The 20,339-nt window shown below is 36.0% G+C and overlaps 1 protein-coding gene across 1 annotated transcript in view; it reads right to left on the bottom strand.

Moving 5' to 3' along the window:
- DNAJC13 (DnaJ heat shock protein family (Hsp40) member C13) overlaps window positions 1–20,339 on the bottom strand; it is a 120,705-nt gene that overhangs the window by 32,346 nt on the left and 68,020 nt on the right. The window contains 13 exon segments of the mRNA XM_017868346.1: window positions 787–900; window positions 2,802–2,969; window positions 3,688–3,867; window positions 5,246–5,365; window positions 6,336–6,410; window positions 6,835–7,019; window positions 10,051–10,183; window positions 11,569–11,647; window positions 12,510–12,625; window positions 14,152–14,353; window positions 15,717–15,871; window positions 17,752–17,797; window positions 18,312–18,466. Of these exon segments, the coding sequence (XP_017723835.1) occupies window positions 787–900; window positions 2,802–2,969; window positions 3,688–3,867; window positions 5,246–5,365; window positions 6,336–6,410; window positions 6,835–7,019; window positions 10,051–10,183; window positions 11,569–11,647; window positions 12,510–12,625; window positions 14,152–14,353; window positions 15,717–15,871; window positions 17,752–17,797; window positions 18,312–18,466 (1,728 nt within the window).

The following is a 20,339-nucleotide window of genomic DNA, read 5'->3' as shown; positions in this document are numbered from 1 at the left end:
GGCCCATGCCTGTAATCCCCGCTACTCGGGAGGCTGAAGCAGGGCAGGAGAATCGCTTGAAACCGGGAGGCGGAGGTTGCAACAAGCCGAGATTGCACCATCGCACTCCAGCCTGGGCCAACAAGAAGGAAACTCTGTCTCAAAAATAAAAACAAAACAAAGATAATGTACAGAAATGTGAAAGCTGTTCTCCCTAGCTCTGCAATTCTCAAAAATTTTATCCATAAAGAGTTCTAAGTACTAACATGGAATGAGCTCAAAAACGCTAAATAATGGAGATATTACAGTAATAGCTACTCTAATTTCCAAAGCCACACACATAATTATCTTCAAAGTCATCAAGATTCAACCATCTAGTGTATGGATTATCCAGGTCTTCTCCTTATTGCCCATCCTACTGCCTTTTTTTTTTTTTTCCCATGGCTTAGTAATAGCTTCTCCACTAAAGGTGGTAGGGTAGAAAAAAATGTTGAGTTTTGACACTGGAAAGCAACTTTCACTTACTAGGGAAAAGAGGTTGGAGTGAACTAAAATAAGGTTTCTGGGTTAAAAAACTGGTTAAAATAGAAGACAGCTGTATATAAGTGGTAACAATAATAAAAAATCCTGATGTATTACCACATACAACAAAATACTCTTCTTAAATGGGCCAAATATTAGATAGCAGAAAGCCATACTGACTGACACTAAACTGAGAAATAGTTTTCTGTTCTAATCAACACTGCTATATTTCCAGAGATTCCATCAGAATAAATTACCCAAGAAATTTATAAAACAATGACATACTTTTTTAATCATGTTTTCTTGTTGGGATTCAAGAAATTCAAGTAATTCTGCTCTTGTAGAATTGTTCCATATCAAATACGGACTTTCTGTGTTGCTGTTAAGCATCTTCAAAATCTAGGAGACAATATTACTGTTTTATAACATTTAGTGAAAAAAAATTATCGACATTATCAATTATTAAAATTGTCTATCATATGCCAAACACTAAAATAGTTGCCTATAGTATAATGGACCTCAATAATAAGTATCTCAATAATTCTAACAAGTTTGTTGATATGACCCACTTTACGGCTGAGAAAAACTAAGGCTGCAAATCATTAAATTATTTGTCCCAGGTCTTACAACTGGTAACTGGTGAAACTGGGATCTGAAACTGAGTCTGACTTCAACATTCTCAAAATCTGCTGTGCCATAGTGAAATTCAATATTTTTAAAGTATTTAATAAACACATTGTGAATATAAGCTTGAAAAGAATCACAACATAATACCTTTATATACATGTATTTGAAAATAAAACCAAGTCTTTAAGAAGCATACCTGTATGAAGGAAAATAAAATTTATGGGGAGAAAGCTAGATTTTCTTGACCACACCCTGATACTGAAGGCTGTGCAGTCATTCTGCAGGCATAGATTATGGCTGCTTAGGCAACTGGTGTGCTTTCTTATTGTTAAGCTCTCCTCAATTTGAAATGTAAACACAGACATTTCACAATTCCTTAAATGTCTGAATAAAAAGCTTTTATTTTTACAGAGGTCTATTGCTAATAGGAAAACAGAGGAGTATAACCTCCATCTTATACAGACATGCAAGCCTTGTTTTCAAAAGGCTAATTTCTTGTTAAGCATTTTATTAAATCCAGATGGAGCTCATGCCAACATTTAATTTTGAAATGCTATAAAAATTTTTTGGTGGGGATGGCTATAGAAGTTAATCCCGAACTTGTTGTCATTTTTGGAGAGAATGCTTTCCGTCAGCAAAATGTATCACATAGTTGAGTAAAAAGTCCAGGAAAATAACTAACATCAAGAGTGGTCCTGGTCGTCTAGTGTTTAGGAAAATAGTAAAACAAAACAAGATTAAAAAACAAAAACAAAAAAAACAAAAAACCAGTGGCATCTAGAGCCACTGCCTTTCACACATGGGGACTGAAAAGCATGGCAAGCACTGAAAACTGGACTCAATCACATTGGATTAAAAACAAATAAGCTGTTTAAAAGTTGTAAAATTACTTTGGAAACCTGAGGATTTTGTCACTTACAAAAGTAACAGTTTATCATTAGAGAAAACAAAAGAAAAAGTGCCTACAATTCTGCCACTCAGAAATAATTACAGTTAACGTATTGGTACAAATCTATCAATCCATTTATTTTGTTATACCAAACATAGGATCTAGTGTCTTCATTTAAAATCTTTTAATGCCTTTCAGTACTCTGTTTACAATTAAAGGATAATAGTAACCTATTTAACGGATTTCTAGTTTACCTAATTCTTTAATGCTATATTCTTAGATTATTTCTCAATAATCCTTGCAAAAGAAATTAAAGAGGTTGGGAGATCTATCATGTCATACTGATTTTTGTAATGCATCTATGTATGTACACAGATACATATACATGTACACGTGTATATATGTATTTACTTACAGGATTTTAGCCCTGCATCTGAATAAGCTATGGCTTACAATAAATAGCTTGAAATAGACTCTGGGTCTCCTATCTCCCAGCAGTCTGCCATTGTGAAACACCATTCCAACTTCACTCTCTTGTCCTGTCCCTTTGTGACTCAAGGTTGGTAAGAATTATGATGGGTTCCACAGCTGAGAAACAAAGTTAATTTGCCCTCGCAAAAACTGGACTTGTAGAACTGACATCATTAGCATCAATCCACTATAAAGTGAGTTTCTTGCTTGAGAGAACAAACGTGAACGTTCTTAATTTTTAGGTTTCCTAAATCAATATTATTGTATTACTTTACTGCTTAAAGGATCTTGCACTATTCATTAAAGCACATACCTCAGTCACACTAGCCACAGCAAGTTTTCTAGCAACATAGGGTGTCAGCATGCCAGCTAAGCTTTTCCTTATGGTTGGATTTTCTGGAGTTGCTTGTTCTTCAGCCAAATACCCTCCAAGGCGACTCAGAGCATGGACACTCAGTTTGGCAAGGCTGTTGGCTACCTCCTGTTACAAAAAAATTAAGTTGTTCAAGTAGATCTGTTATCTTACACAGGTAATACTATAACTTTACTGAATCACACTATATGGAACATATATTTAAGGAGTCAAAAGCCAACCAAACAAAAAGGGTACAAGAGTACCTAACATTGATACCAGAAAGTTTATGTGTTGGGGCTTGTGTTTTTACTTATAAGAAGGACTAACTTATACCCAATGCAGTATATCTAACAGACAACAGGAAGAAGCACATTTGGTGGTAATGTGGGAAGGAGGGGACAGGTAGGCAGCCCTGCCTGCTAGAAGCACACATTTACAATATGAGCAATAAATGAAGAGCACATAGAAGAGACAAAAAAAAAACCTATAAAAATCAGACAAGTACTCAGGTATTTAGGGGAGCTAGCCTCAATTGTCTGATGGTAACATTATATTGTCCTGTGTTACACAACCATAATTTTGCAATCATAAAGTTGACTCTGAGTAATTAAGAAAGTATTAAATTATGTCCAGTATATGCCACTGCAAATTCCCTTGCCTTGAATCCTTTCAGCATAAGCAATTACGACTAAAAATTTTGGGTCTTCAAAAGCAATAAACCTAATTTTCCTGAAAAACAATTTATCTCTGGGGACTCTGGATAGCTGCCACTTTGCTTTGCATTAGTTTAGCACTAACCTATAGTTTGGGTTCAAATTCAATATTAAAGCAACGTTAAAGTTACCTGCTGGTTTGTTTCTTCACTTTTCTGAATGCCACTCTCTTCTAGTGTATAGTCATAATTAAACAGAAAACCAAGCAGATACCACAAAATTCCAGCCTGAAATAGGTGTGTCTGTAGCCAGAAATCCACGGCAAAAGAACTGACACATTCTACCCCAAGAGAAGCCACCCGGGGAATACTCTGAGAGAAAAAGAATGAGAGAATTAGTTGTTACAGAGTTTAAAAAAAAAAAAAAAACTCCTAAGAGGAACCGGTTATGCACGTATGTCAAGCTAACTACGTTATTCTGTAAAATATTTACCTCTTCTTGTATTTTCAATTCCAATTTAAATCTGAATCCTACATCCTTTAAAGCCTAAAATTAAAAGTGACCTCATAACGAGATACCAGAATTACAACCTTTAAGGCTAGTGTCAGAAGACTTGGGAATAGTTTCCTGTTTCATTTCTTCTATTTTTAATTCTTAAAAATAGTGACATGGCATCAGTAGCAACTTACATGCTAGTGATCTTAAATGTAACAATAACTTTTGTGCAGTTGTAAACATTTATGTCAGAGTTTCTATTCTGTAATCAAATACTTCTAAGGACATCAAGTAGACATAGTAGAGGAGATACTTTCATCAGTTCCCTCACTTATTGATACTTTAGTATGAGATCAGCATCTCAATTCTGTTTTATTCAAGACAACTCTCACTCTGCCCAGTTATCTAAGACATCTCTCTATCCCTCCCAGTCAACTATCACATCTACCCACAGTCAACCTTCCTCAGGTCTGGATTGGGAGGAAATAGTAAGTTCTCAGATCTCTAAAGCCTTTCCCACCAAGCAGTGCCTGAACTCTCCAGTTTTCAGGTTTTAATGGCCCCCTCTTTTCTTTTCTTTTTTTTTTTTTGAGACAGGGTCTCAATCTCTTGCCCAGGCTGGAGCGTAGTGGCCCAGGCTACCTCTGAATCACATACCTCAGTCACACTAGCCACAGCAAGTTTTCTAGCAACATAGGGTGTCAGCATGCCAGCTAAACTTTTCCTTATGGTTGAATTTTCTGGAGTTGCTTATTCTGCAGCCAAATACTCAGCCTCCCAAGTACCTGGGATTACAGGCGCATGCCATCACACCCAGCTGATTTTTGTACTTTTTGTAGACAGGGTTTTGCAGTGTTGGCCAGGCTGGTCTCGAACTCCTGACCTTAAGTGATCTGCCAACCTCGGCCTGCCAAATTGCTGGGATTACAGGTGTGAGCCACCACACCAGGCTGGCCTTTTGCTTTTAATAGACTTATTTATTCCAGGCTTCTCTTTTCTCCCTGTCACTCATTCTAATGTTCAGATGGAACCCACTTCCCTTTAGGTATATCACTTCAGTCTTATTCTTTGCAGGCCAGCCTAGAAACAAAGCCTCCATTTACAGCAAGGCTTCTGTGAAAAACACTTTTAGAAATCCAAATAATTGACTGACAACTTTAGGAAAACAACGTGCTTATAAATTAGGAACTGGCTAGTTGACAAAAAGACACTTTGCTGTCTCTGTATCTAGAAAGCATTAAAGATTAACTCTACCTTGCCAAAATATAGTACCCGACAGAGATCCTTGATAATGCTAGGCATTTCCGTGATCTTCTCTCGGCATTCTTCAAACTGAGCAGCCACACTATAGCATTTACTTATGTGTCCACACACCTACAGACAACACAACAGAGCAAAAAAACCAGTAGAGTCACACAGGCATTCCTTATTTAACACATTAGAAATCAAACCAGCAGAGATTTGTGAATAATGCTTAATGGTATATACAATGCTCCAAAACTAAATAGAACGTCTTTACTAGATCACTAGTCTTTCTCATCAAGACCTCCTTTAAATGCTGGGGTAGTTGGCAAACCACAGCCACTACAACCCATGGGCCAAACTGACCATGGTCTTTGTACTACCAAAGAGCTAAGAATGGTTTTTAGATTTTTAAAGGGCTGTAAAAAAGTCACAAAAGAAAACGTAACATAGACTGTATGAAGCCTGAAAGACTCATATTTACTCCCTGGACCTTTATTTTAAGTTTGCTAGCCTCTGGATTAAGGTATTTTTGCATAGTTTATTAACATAGCAGAATATCACAATTCTATTTACACAACAGACTTCAAAATAGAAGATGGAACTCAACAGCCAGTACTCGTTTCATATTCTGAATTTTGCTGGCATAAGCAAAAGGCCAAATAAAAAGACACGCTCTACAAAGCTCTTAATGAACTCCTGATGAATTTCCTATCTTATAACCTTAAATGTTAAGCCAGTTAAAATACTAGGGATAGGAGAAGGAGGGATGGAAGATATGTGAAACAAGAATGGCATAAAGCTGGCTAATGGAAACATACAGGTTCAATAAACTCTTCTCTAGAAAGAAAACTTAAGCCAACAGATCACAAGTGCTTTAGTGCAGTTGATACACAGATCAGCAGCATCAATGACACTTGGAAACTTGTTATAAAAACATACTCTCATGCCACAACCCTAGACCCAGTAAATCAGAAACTTGGGGTGGGGTGGAGCTCTGCAACCCACAGTTTAATTAGCCCTCCAGCTGATTCTCATATATGTTAAAATCTGAACCACTGATCTAGTGCAATTTTCTTGGAACCACAGGTTTTAGCCTCACCTGTACTGACATGTCACTTGGTTTACTAGAACGAGTCAAGACAGCCACACAGCGACTAAATGCCTCTTGTAACACCTGCAGAGGAAGAAGTCAGCTATTAACTCTCCATTTTGACTTCAAGTCTGAAAAGCCTTTTCCAGCAGTAATAAAATATAAATAACCCTTTAATGTTAAATATTTGAGACATAAATGTTTAACATTTGCTAAATAAATAGTAAACAAAGGACTCCTACAAGTTTCTTTTTAAGCATTTCTAATAAGCTACTTTGTAAACAATATTACCATTATCAGTTTTGAACCCAATACTTTCCAACACACATTATGAAATAAAGCTCCATTTCTATCTTTAATTTGGTATGAGAATACAGAAAATACTGTGTTATCTGCTGAAATAAATTAAAGAATCTGCATTTGTACTTGCTAAATTCTTCACTGCCAAGAGTCATACATATAATGTGTGTAAACTGGCTTAAAAAGCACAAAGGTCACTCCATATTACCTCTAGTCCATTCTCTCTTCTGAGCTCTTCAGCATTGAGGGCTGAACAGTTGACAGTATGGAAAGCTAGTTCTGTAGCTGCAGGCAACAATGGTGATTCTTTTGAGAAAAGGAGGTCATCTGAAGTTTCCATTGTTATCGTCCGAATAAGCATGGGGTATCCTGCATATTTATAAGGCTGTAAATCTGAAATAACCAATGTTAGTGTTAGAAAAACGAAACAAAATTAATTATGTTGTTTCAATTTTGATACCATGTTCAATTATGTTGCCTTAAAAAAATAAAAATGGGGCCGGGCACGGTGGCTCACACCTGTAATCCCAGCACTTTGGGAGACCAAGGCAGGCAGATCACAATGTCAGGAGATTGAGACCATCCTGGCTAACACAGGGAAACCCCGTCTCTACTAAAAATATGAAAACGTTAGCCGGGCGTGGTGGCGGGTGCCTGTAGTCCCAGCTACTCAGGAGGCTGAGGCAGAAGAAAGGCGTGAACCCGGGAGGCGGTGCTTGCAGGGAGTGGAGATCTCGCCACTGCACTCCAGCCTGGGTGACAGAGCGACACTCCGTCTCAAAAAAAAAAAAAAAAAAAAAAGGCCGGGCGCGGTGGCTCAAGGCCGTAATCCCAGACGTTGGGAGACCCGGATGGGCGGATTACGAGGGGGTCAGGGAGATCCAGGACCATCCTGGCTAACATGGTGAAACGCCCGTCTCTACTAAAAAAATACACAAAAAATAACGAGGCATGGCGAGGTGGCGGCGGCCTTGTAGTCCCAGCACTCGGGGAGGGCTGAGGCAGGAGAAGGGACTTAAACCCGGGAGGCGGAGTCTTGCAGTGAGCTGAGATCCGGCCACTGCCACTCCAGCCTGGGCCACAGAGCGACGACTCCGTCCAAAAAAAAAAAAAAAAAAAAAAAAAAAGATAAGAATACTTGTATCTTATCTTAACATCTTAAATATCTCCTCATTCCAGTTGATAAAAAAGAAATTAAACCTACTATAAAATCCCTTGGATCTTTCCTTTCTAGTAAATTTAGTTGATTTTTCTAAAATGTTTCCACTAGAAAAATAACATTTTCTGGTAAATTAACTGCACTTGGTGTATAGTTTTGATCCTTTGCTGAATACCTACTTTCTATGCTGATCTTTGTAACTTTTCACCTCATCATCGACTGCAAGGTACAGCAAATGCACCAGAAATTCTATTAATATTATATGCACATTTTTATAAAGAAAAAAGACTGAGAAGATATTTAAATGACAGTGAATATTTTATATTAAGTTTTCTGGATAACAAGTGCCCTTTTCTATTTTACTAGTTATCTTAAATTTTTACCAGTCTTTTCTTAAATTTGAAAACACTGAATACAATTTCTTACTAGAAGTACAAAACAGAAAGTTAATTTTTAAACTACATTTAGTTAATTCCATGTTTTAATAACCAAATTTAAAAGTGAAAGCTAGTAAACCAACATGCCTAATTACTCCTTTCTTTCCATATTCTTTTTTCAATCTAACCTATTAGGCAGAGAGATGCAAATTAATTGGCTGTGACTTTAAAAGTATCTCCATAATTCCAAATTGAAATCAGCATAAATCTTATTGACTTTTGAGGCTGACCAATAATCTGCCTTAAAACTCATTTCTAAACTGGCTTTTTAAAAAAAGGTCCCTTGGAACAGGTCCTAATTTTCCTTAAAAAAAAGTGACACATACATGGTAGGAAAGAACAGTGAATAACTAAGTCCTGTCGGATCAGGACCTCCACCTCAGAGCTTCTTGGGTATAACTCCACCTTGGGAAAAGTTAAAGATGACCTTGTTAACAGAGAAACCAGTATGGGCCATAATTGTATCTTGTGGCTAAAAATTTAGTTATCGGCATTAAAAGACAACCAAGGGTTTTGAAAAAGGTTTCTAAACTCATTCTGATTAGTGGTAAATGCTATATAACTAAAATGTATTATAAACTTATTGTTAAACTCATGTAAAAGTAAATCAACTAATCAGTGCTCTCTTTAATAATCCAACTGCTAGATCCTCAGGCTGTCCCCTCCAATACTTAAACTGCAACCCCATCTCTTGTCTTTAGTTATCCAACACTCTCCATGCTTATCTCAAATCCCCACAGTCCTCTTCCTTCTCTCCCAACATCCCATTGCAAATGGCTCTCCCACTTTGTGCTGTAAATCAAGTTCAGTTCCCAAGCCAATGGACATCTGCTATATTGAACCCAACCCCTCATCACCAACAAAGGGGGACGTTTTGAATGTACTCTTGGCTTTCTGGACTGCTACTGTTAGGGCTACTGCAAATGGCCCCACAAACACTGGATAATCCTATAATGTGGAATCATACCTATTTCATCTATACCAGTGTTCTTCAAACTGTCCCACAGGACTAGAGGGTCCTGAGAGCTACAATAGGAAATAGAACATATGAGAAGTACATCATCATTTGAAGTTTCTACTGCTTTTAAAATCCTGAATGCTATTGGTGTTTTTAACCTTGAGAGGCTTTTTTTTGTTTGTTTGTTTGTTTTTGTTGAGACGGAGTCTCGCTCTGTCGCCCAGGCTGGAGTGCAGTGGCCGGATCTCAGCTCACTGCAAGCTCCGCCTCCCGGGTTTACGCCATTCTCCTGCCTCAGCCTCCGGAGTAGCTGGGACTACAGGCGCCCGCCACCTCGCCCGGCTAGTTTTGTATTTTAGTAGAGACGGGGTTTCACCGTGTTAGCCAGGATGGTCTCGATCTCCTGACCTTGTGATCCGCCCGTCTCGGCCTCCCAAAGTGCTGGGATTACAGGCTTGAGCCACCGCACCCGGCCGAGAGGCTTTTAAAGTTATGATAGGCTTTCATATGTCATTTAAGAAAAACATGAAATGATCTTTAAATTCCAGATTCCATTCTAGATCTCATTTAATACGTTTGCTGCTAAATGGCTAAACACAAAAACTAACCAAATAACTGCATAGAACGAAGATGTCAGAAATGCAAAATACTGAAAAACATAGGTATGAAGGGGAAGATATAAAACAAATATTTTAGACCTTTCTTTAGAAAACTACATTATCCTTTATGTAAAACACAATTACAAGAGTCTTTTGCAACAATAATTCTAAATCTATTAAAATATGCTGTAGAAACAGGTAATATGGTATAGGGTTAGCTGTGATAGGGTTAGCTGGAGGATAAATTAAAATCTGAGAACAGACATCTTACCTTCTTTATGACGGTTGAAGAGGATGCTCTGTGTTTTTAGAATTAAAATTATATTCTCTGGATCTGGTCCATCCACTATTTTGCTGATTTGGTACATAAAATTCGTATGCTTTATTTACTTTTCAAACATGTCCTATATGTAACCAAAGATAATTTAATGCTAATTTGGAACGTCCCAAAATTCAACTTAAACAAGATACATGGTTCGTATTTTATCAGTAACTTTAGCCATTATTTTATTATTTATATTAAGGAATTCATTCCAACTGTAATCTAGCTGGTATACTGTTAAGGTGAAACGTTGTTTCAAATAGTTGTCTAATGATCACCGTACCATTTACTGAAAAATTCTTCAAATAAGAATATTAAATGTATCCTTAAATACATCATGTTAAACTCATACATACTACAGACAGATTGCATCTATATAACAAAAATTATGAGCTACTGTTTATTAAGCACTGTGCTAAATGCCATAATCTCATTTAATCCTCAAACAGCCATGTAAACCATGTACCATTATCATCCTCATTCTTCACATGAGGATGCTGCAACTTAGATGTAATAACTTGCTTAAGGACACAAAATCAATTGCTGGCAGAGCTAAGAGGTACAGCCAAGTCGGCCTCCTAACTCCACGCTCTTAACTCTTACACTGTATGTTTGGTTGATGTATATGTTGATTCTTATGTCAGTTTCATATTGTTTTACTATTGTAGCTTTATGAAGTGTTATAATATCTGGTAAGTTAAGTGTAGCAATTTAAAAGAGATTTCAAAATTTCTTCCTTTCTTATTTTTTCTCCTAGATGAATTTGAATTAACATGAGGTTCTCAAAAAACCCCCTAGGGTTTTGATTAAAAATACCTTAAACATATAAAAGTCAGATCTTTTCAATGTCACGTCTTCTCGTTCAGGAATACTGTCTCTGTTTTGTTTCCAGTGAAAACCAGACCTTGAACCCACTGGAAATTATTCCAAGTTTCTAGCAACAGAGTCCTGGTTTTGGTGGTTCTTATGTGATTTCATCTTTTATGAAACTTCATTGGAGGAGGCGGCATCAGGGAATGATGATTTCAAATCTGAACCAAATTTTCTATTTTTTCAGTTAGAGTGATATGAAATTGGATGTCATTGGAAAAAATTACATAAATTGCCCAAAGCAATCTGAATAGCAATGGTATCACCTACAACCTACAAATAAATTAAGTTCCCCTGCATTCCTTATTTTCAATTATTCTTATGATTGCCCATTAGAGTTAATTCTCAAACAGACGTGGATAAGGAGACACAATAAAACCTGTAAGTTACTAGTCATAAAGGCCACTCTTCTGGTAAACTGAGGGAGCATCATCCATGCAGAAGCTATGGCCATGTGGTTAGAAGTTTATTAAACATACACTGGGTATATATTATGAGGCAGGTACTGGCACAAAAGGTAATATACTTTCTCCTACTAAATAACAGTAGAGCAAGAGGAAGTCAGCCCAATGCCCTAATTCCAACAGCAGTACATACCCTCCCTTCTGGATTCTTATCAGGGTGGTACTTTTGTGCGAGTCTGAAGTAAGCTTTCCTAATCTTGCTCTCATCATGTCTGTTAAACAGGAAAATTGTTTTATGAGTATAGTAAGGCACAAGAAAAAATGTTTACAAAACTATCTAAAATATTTTAAGAATATTACTTATATCAAGAACTGTATATGATTACATATTAGTCTTCAAATTAAACCCAAGGAGGAATTAAGGTTTTTTAATATATTTTTTTTTACATGTAAAGATACATATTTATCTTTCACCCGTAAAGATAAAACCTGTAAGTTCCCTACGCATTCACTTTAAATTATGAAATTATACTTGAGTTGGAAGAACTACAAAATATATTGTTAAAAATCCACTAACTTGTCAAAATGTCCAAAATGCCAATTTCAAATTCTATAATTCTAAGTTATTATATCAGTCTTGACAAAATATACTTGATAAAATATACAGTTTTAGTCTATACTTAAGTTTTCAAACAATTTTTCCATAACACACCTAGTCTACCATAGAACTTCACTGATAAGACAAACCTGCATTCTTTCATAATCTGTCAGTTGGTGTCCTAGGCATATTGCTATCAAATCTCTTCCACATGTGTAACACAAATTACAAAAGGAAGGGGAAAAATGAATATGTGAAATGGCAACTGTGTGTTAGATATGGTGCCAGGTACTCGGCATACATTTTTCCAATTAATAGAGAAATGAATGTGCCAGCAAGAAGAGGAGGACACAATTTGGCTAATAAGTTTGCAATAAATCAAAGTCACACAGATATAGTTCCATATGGTTATTCCCAAGGTGTACATATCAAAGTACAGGCAAAAGATTTTAAAATGACTGATTTAAATATAACTTAGTCTTCGATACTGATACTTTAAGGTGGGACAGACATTTGCTACTGTACTGAAAACTCACGGTCCCTGTCCTTGAGGCAGATTAAGCACTTCATAAGCATCATCTATTGACATCATAGGTGGCTTCTTCTCTACTTCTTTCTTCCAGGCGTCAAGAGTATCTTTTAGTAGCTTAACCTTCAAGACAAAAGATTAAAATTTATATCAAAGTAAAACTATTTCAGAGTCTAATTTTTAAGTTATAGAATCATTGTGCTGTATTTATTTAAATGGATACTTTTAGCTGTCCAATTAACAGCTTTCTGAAATACAAATAACCAAAATCACCTGAGCACTGCTATATAGTTGGGCAGAGCAAGGTATTTGTTACAAGGCAATATTCCTCTATTTAAAAATTTTTTTTAATTCTCTGCCAATTTGTGTTATATATTAGGCTTCAAATTAAACCCAGGAAGAATTAAGGTTTTTTTTTTTACATGTTATCTTTATGGGTGAAAGATAAAACCTAAAAGTTTTAATTTTTAAAGTGTCCAGAAACCATGAAAGACATCAAAATTAGATGATACACTGTAGGAAGAAAGCAAGCAGTATATTGTGGTGTGCTTCTCAAGGTGATCTAACATAATTATAGGTGTGCTAGCATTCAAACAAATGTAAAGGATAGAGAACACAAGGGAATCTGGTTAGCGAACGGGAAAAAAAGATCTAATATTTATTGCCTGCCTACAAGCCAAGGAGCTAGGTACTTTACAGACTATCAAATTTAATTCTTGTCTAAAATTTCATCAATAAATAAAAACACTGAGATTCTAAGAGCTAGCTGCATGTTTCCCAGTTCAGTGGTAGAGCTGGATTAAAACCTAGGTCTGACTAAAAAGCCCATATCTAGTATCTCATGTTGAATCCTGAATAAGTACCCGAGTCTACCTGTGTTTTTTTGGTCACTGCACTGTAAAGAGGCGGTGACTTGCAGTACAAATGGCGATTATTCTGAAATCTTTTAGATGGTAATAATGGTATAAGTTCCACCACGGTAACAGAACAACATGGGCACAGGTGCCCACACATATACAAAGGCTCAGGTTAGAGGGGTCCCAAGGAGCCTCTGGACCGGCCAACAGTGCATACTGTTTTATAATTGAGGAGGTCACACTCATTGCCTCTTATGTGTGCCAGGAATTATGCTTATGTGAATTCTTAATAATCTTCACAAACACCACCAGATAGCTGCTTTTATTACCAATATTTTAGAGATGAGAACTGAGGTTTAGACAAATAAGCAATGTACTGAATATTAAATAGAGTTATTAAATATTAATGGCCCAGTTGAAACTCAATCCCAGACTGGCTAACTCCAACATCTGTGAGCTTCATCAACCTGCGATAAAGACAAGCTTCCACCGAGCTATTCTAGTATGTCATACTATATACATATAATTATGTTATCTGCATGAAGTTTGTTTTGTCTTTGTCACAAAAGATAAAGACTGCAATATTCTTAATACTCCCTTAAAAAATTATCTTTCAACGTGAGATCTACCCAAATATAATGAACTATACTCAGAGTTGCACAGTGCTTAGTGCTTAAGAAGGAATACTTAAGAAAGCTATTCTCCTTCTTACTGCAGGAGGACAAAATACCCAGAAGTGTTTAGAGGCCTTTTTTGTGGCTTAAGGCGGCACAAATTAAACTGCTGACTTACCGGGTCTTTAATTGGCCAATCTGGAAACCGGAGTGTATCACACAGTTGTTTGAGGTAATAAATATTACAAAACAGTTCATTTTCTAGTTGTGGATAGTTGATCACAGGAATGGGACAATACTGATAAAGTGCTCTTGTGTTACTCTGAAGGCGAGGTGTGAAATCAGCGAGATGGGCAGCAATCTTCTCTATCATGAGGCGCCTATAATCATAAAAACCTCCAGTCAAGTTTTATAAAGGGATTACTTTAAAGAGAAGGTTAAGATACATAATCATGCAAGATAGTTGTATCAATCATCTACAGAATAATTCAATTACTATCCTAAAATGAGAGCTTTTAAATATGTTACTTTGGGCATTTTATTGTACAAACATGGAAAAAACTTATCTATGATACTTATCTGTAAAGAAGATCATAGAGAAAAGGGCTGATACTCTCAGTCCTTCCTATTAAAAAATCAGCCATTAGAAGGGCAAATGGTATGCATCTGAATGCATGAGGGTGTAGCTAGGAAACTCAAACTTGCTATTATCCAAAGAAGCTCACTAGATGGTATTTATTTCAACTAACTTACTGTAGTCTAGGATCTGGCCTCAGATAAGCAGAAACTTATCAGCACAAAGAGCAATCCATCTTTTAGCTAGGGCCTTATATTAGCCAATCTCAGGAGAAAAATATTACACAGAAGAACTGTGTTGCTAATTTATTAATATTGTTACATATTTTTTCCCAATGAAAAATATGACTGCCATACAGAATATATTCAAATTGGTGGCTAACACATGACAAGCCCATAGGACAACAAGTCAAATGGTAACAAGCAGGTGGCATGGAGTGTGTGCAGTCTGATGAGGATCAGTGATTGACATAGAAGATCTAATGCCATCTAGCTAGGGGAATTGAGGGGTTCTCCAAAAAGAGACAACCTTGACACTGGAACTATGAAGTGTCAAGCCTTGTCTGAACAGAAACTGGCTGGGCATTGTCATCTGCTTCTGAAACTTTCCTTTTTCTGTGTTTCCACAGGTTTCTCCTATGGCATTCCCCCGCCAATAAAGACATACCTTAGGAATGCTAACCTCCAGATTAAGGACAAAAGGTGTTGGGGTAAGGGAGCCCACATTCTAGAATAATTTCGGGTATCTCTGATCTGATCCATTGATCCAAATTATGTAGGCATAGTTTTTAATTAGTGGGAGTATAGTCCTACTTCCAAATAGCCAGAAGTATGTCTTGATTTTATCCCAATTTCCTATATATATTATCAGTTCATTACTTAAAATCTTACTAGTTCTATAAACTGATTTAAGAAGTACCAGTGGTTGGTAGGCCCTACTGTTATACAAAGTTCTGTTAAGGTAATAGCAATTTTGTCAAATCTTGTTAGAACAGAGAAAACCTTAAGGCCTTATCGAAATCCATCATTTGATTTGGCATCAATGATTACTGTCATTTTAGATTATAAAACTAGTGAAAACATGTCTTTTAACAGAAGTTAAAGCAGATGGAGAGCAGCAAAGACTAAATTATAAAATACAAATCAATCAATCAACTGGTTATTTACCTCATTTCACTGCTCCAGATTGCTTCTGGAGTATCAAATTCTCCTAGAAAAATCTCAGAGAACTTTTCAGGTTCATAATTTTCTAAGTAACAAACCATTGCTTCAGGTAGAATGTGCCCAAGTATACTTCTTTGAAAAATATCTTGTCCTTTTGTCTTCAAAACAAAACAAAACAAAAGGTAGTCAAAAACATTAAAGTTATCTTTCAATTTTCTAATAAATGATTTATGGTTAGAGAACACTTTAAGAAAGGAACACAATTGGAACAAATTGCTTTTATGCTTTGAGAATGTAGATGGAAACACAGCAAAATGTGAAGTGGAAGGTATCTGGTACAAACTGGCTTGGCATTCTAAGGCAGAATCAACAGCCTCTGGTACTGCAGCAGTCTTAGCTTTAAGTGTCACAAGCTGCCAGTATTATTTAGGACAACTGGCCTTTGACCACGTGTAACAGTAATGGACAAACACGAGGAACATCCCACAAAGATTTACATCAATTATCCTGCATTATATTGTTGGCTATAGGTCCCACCTGTACTTGCTTCTGTTTTCAAAAATAAGTTCAGAAGATCATTAAGAGCCTGTCCTCATGAAATGTAGCTAGGATCTAGATGGAGAATTTCTACTTAAAGTAATTATAATTAACTGTTTTGAGAAGTCCATATCCTCTGGCAGGCCAAATGGGGTCAGGATAATGATCATACTAAATTTTAAACTCATTTCTTTATTCAATGGAAATAAAATCCCAAGGGCTAGCTAGGATTTATACAAATAAATGCTTATTTCCTTCTAGGAAAATTTAAGACATTTTACTTATCTAGGATAAAACAAAGAGACAAGGGAAAAAACCCAAACATGGTTTTATCATGTGGTGCAAAGACAAATTAGAAGATGAATATTTTCAGGCTTTCTGCTAATAAGAGAAACAAATTCACTATCTGTTAAACTTTTGGGTAAAGAATTGCTAGTTGTATTCTTGAATACTATTATTTGGTAATTCAAACATCCAGATTTGTGCTTTAAATACTGTTTTGCTGTAATTATTCAAAATACTGTTAGCTGAAATGATATAAATCATTTCTAATATAAAATTTGGAAAAAATTACATTATGCATAATGGCACAGAAATAAGGAAGAAAAAGAATGCCCAAATGTCTAATACTAATTAAGGTACTATCATTAGAGACTTTTTTAACTTGTTTATATTCTCATTTTCTATTTGTATAAAGCTGTGGAAATTATGCTGCCATGGGCATCTTTCATACTAGACGAATGGGTCACTTTCTAGGGCTTCACTGGCTGCTCTATAAAACATACAATTTAGTGTCTATTGTCAAGGTGGTGCCAGCATCCCTCGGTTAGTCTTCTAAACAGTGGTCTGGTTTTGGTTTATTATTCTGCTCTATCTGATCCAAAAAGAAGCCCATGCTCCATGAAAAGCTGAACATATTTCAAAACACCCTTCAGTTTCAACAATAAATATCTCTTTGCAAAATGTAGATATTAAGTTTAGATTGTCCAAACTACCTAAATAAGTCTTTTTTGTTTGTTTGTTCTTCTTTTAATTCCTAGCTTAACTCCTCAGTAAAATGACAAGAACACTTGAGAGCATATGAAAACTGAGTAGCTTCGAAAAAGAAACCTAGCACTTCTGCCACTTTGGGATCTGAACAAAAAGGCTGAAGTCTTCCTGAATTTTAGCTGACAACGTAAGACTCAGGTGAATTATTTACGAAAATCACTAATCTAAACCTTATACAGAGAACAACTTATATTCATGGAGGTGTCAGGCTATAATTCACAGCTGCAATCTCAATATTAAGTCTAACGGGTCAGCGACATTTATTTTCCTTTAAAAATATTACCTTAGACTTTATATGTGCAAGGTACCACGAACGATGTAAGAACAGAGTAAAACAATACCTGCCCTCAAGTCCTTATAATCTCATAAACATAATACACAGCTCAGGAAACTTTACAGTGCCAAAACAGCTGACCCAGGGCTAAGTATTCAGAGGATTAATCTGGCTTACCTCTTCTGACTTGAAAGCCTGTTTGGTATGTGTGTATTTCAAAAATCTAGAAAGAAAAATGAATTATCTATCAGATATAAAAGCGATTTAGTTTTGTAACCTTAGTTTTCTAAAGACTAGATCTTTTACAGCTAAATAAAACTCACAAATGGCCACTCACATAAATCCATATTCCCAAATTATTTAATTTCTGAATAAGGCAAGAACTTAACTAGAAAGATTTTTAAAGTGTAGTCATATTAAAGCTATGTGACAATATAAAAAATTATTAAATTTTAAGCAAGCAAAATGTAAAACTGCATGTACAATATGAATATGGCTATATTAAATACATACTTAAATACTAGATAATACATTCTTACGCTAGATGTGGTATAGTGGTACAATTCTGAGTAATTTTCCCCCATCCTTCTACTTTCCAAGTCTTTAGACATTACTTAAATAGCCTTTAAAATGAGAATCTTAATAAAAACAATGATGTACTCACAAAAAATTCAATTAAATCAGTCCATGTAAAATTCAAATAATACTTTTAAATAGATTACCCTTAAAGTTCTTACCGAGCAACAGGAAGCACATTGGAACCTGTGTACATCATGATAAAGAAAAATACTCCACTCAGATAAAGGCGGGGTAACTGTGGGTTATCTTGCATGATATGGTATAACAAAATAGCAACCTTCTCAACAAGGATAGGGTCAAAGGTCAGCAGTAGCTGAAAAAAAATTAACATGTTTTCATTGGGTTGTAAAAAACCTGCATCATCACTTTAGGTTTTTTATTTCATATGCTGAGGTTATAGCTCCTTATGTAAGTTATAAAATAAAAACCCATGGGAGTCAGTAAGCTCATCTACCAGACCCACAACAGATTTGAAAAATGATTCATTCTACAATATTTAATGCAGAAAATCAATTGAGAGTTGATCAAAATGTATTCAGAAAAGCCCAAACATGCCTGAAGCTAGTTTTGTCATAACGTTACAGGTAATATTGCTTCTTGTGCAAGAATCTTCCTAAAAAGACTTCTCGGTTTGTTTCAATTCAGCTGAGTTGACATAAGAATCCCTTGAAGGCTTCTTGAGAACTCAAGGAGCAGAGCAGAAAATAACGATCAATGAAACAGCCTAAAAAGTAGATCCAGAAGTGCAGGTAAAAGGCAAGAGGGTAAACAAGTATCAGGTAGTACATCTGCTACCAGAAATTACCAAAAGATGTGGCCTCTAGAAATCTGAGCTACAAATACAGGAATTTCTGGGATTACTCTAATAAATCTGGGCTAATTAAAAACCATACAGAATTGCTATCAATAAACTTTTGATAAACATTTAATAAGTTTTATCTATGAAGCTTAATAAAGGTGTCGTTCCAATTTTCTATAAACACCTGCTTCCAATGAATCCTCAGTTTTGGGTCAAATGCTCCCAGTACAAAAAAAAAAAAAAAATTTATAGCCAGGTGCAGTGGCTCACGCCTGTAAGCCCAGCACTTTGGGAGACTGAGGCAGGTGGATCACAAGGTCAGGAGTTCAAGACCAGCCTGGTCAATATGGTGAAACTCCATCTGTACTAAAAATACAAAAAATTAGCTGGGCGTGGTAGCAGGTGCCTGTAATCTCGGCTACTTGGGAGGCTGAGGCAGAATTGCTTAAACCTAGGAGGAGGAGGTTGCAGTGAGCAGATATTACACCACTGCACTCCAGCCTGGGCGACAGAGTAAAACTCCGTTTCAAAAAATAAACAAATAAATAAATAAATAAATTTACAATAAAGAGTAAGTAGCTCAAATTAGGAGGCTAAAGTTCTACACTCATGTGAGACTAAACAGCTATGTGTCTTTTAAGTAAATAACTCAAATTTCTCTGTGCTTTGGTATCTTATGTATTCCATAAGGTATTTAGATTAAGCGTTTCACACTATTACATATTTTAAAAAGGAAACATACAGTCATATAGGATTTTCCCTAGTGTTAATGGCAGTAGTTCAAGACTTGACATTATGGGAATTAGCAGCAAACACACACACAAGCGCGCACACACACCCAACCACCCACCGTATTTCAATCTGTCACTATACCAGAAAACCTAGAACATTTATTCAGCACACACACCCCCAGAGTATTTCAAACTATCACTATAATAGAAAACCGAGAACACTGACTCACTGTATCTTGGACCACTCTAAAAATTCTGAAGCTCTATCAGATGGTAAAAATGAGTACTGCTCTTAAAGTCAAATGAATTATAGATATCCCTTTCCAACCAATGAAGATAATGTTCCCGGAAAGTACTATAGCCACCTAACTGTGCTTTGGGCAAGATTTGGGTCTCCCAGAATATAAAAAATTAAGAGAAAATAAAATAACTTCTTAAAATATTTTTTAACTCAATATAAAAAAAAAAAGAAGGAGTCACATACTGTTCAAGAAGCTAGATTTATCAATACAAATATCTTTAATCACGTTGTTCAGATCTTACTGAAAATTTTGGTTAATTAAAAGAAAGCCTCCCTCCCCAAGCTTCATGTTATGCTGAGTACATTTCTTAAAAGTTTTCAATCAACCCTTCCTAGCCTGAAATTTAATGCCATT

The sequence above is a fragment of the Rhinopithecus bieti genome, unplaced genomic scaffold (genome assembly GCF_001698545.2).
Source record: "Rhinopithecus bieti isolate Rb0 unplaced genomic scaffold, ASM169854v2 scaffold_2453, whole genome shotgun sequence".
In the NCBI taxonomy this organism is placed as follows: domain Eukaryota; kingdom Metazoa; phylum Chordata; class Mammalia; order Primates; family Cercopithecidae; genus Rhinopithecus; species Rhinopithecus bieti.
This window is presented reverse-complemented; position numbering and strand designations above follow the sequence as displayed.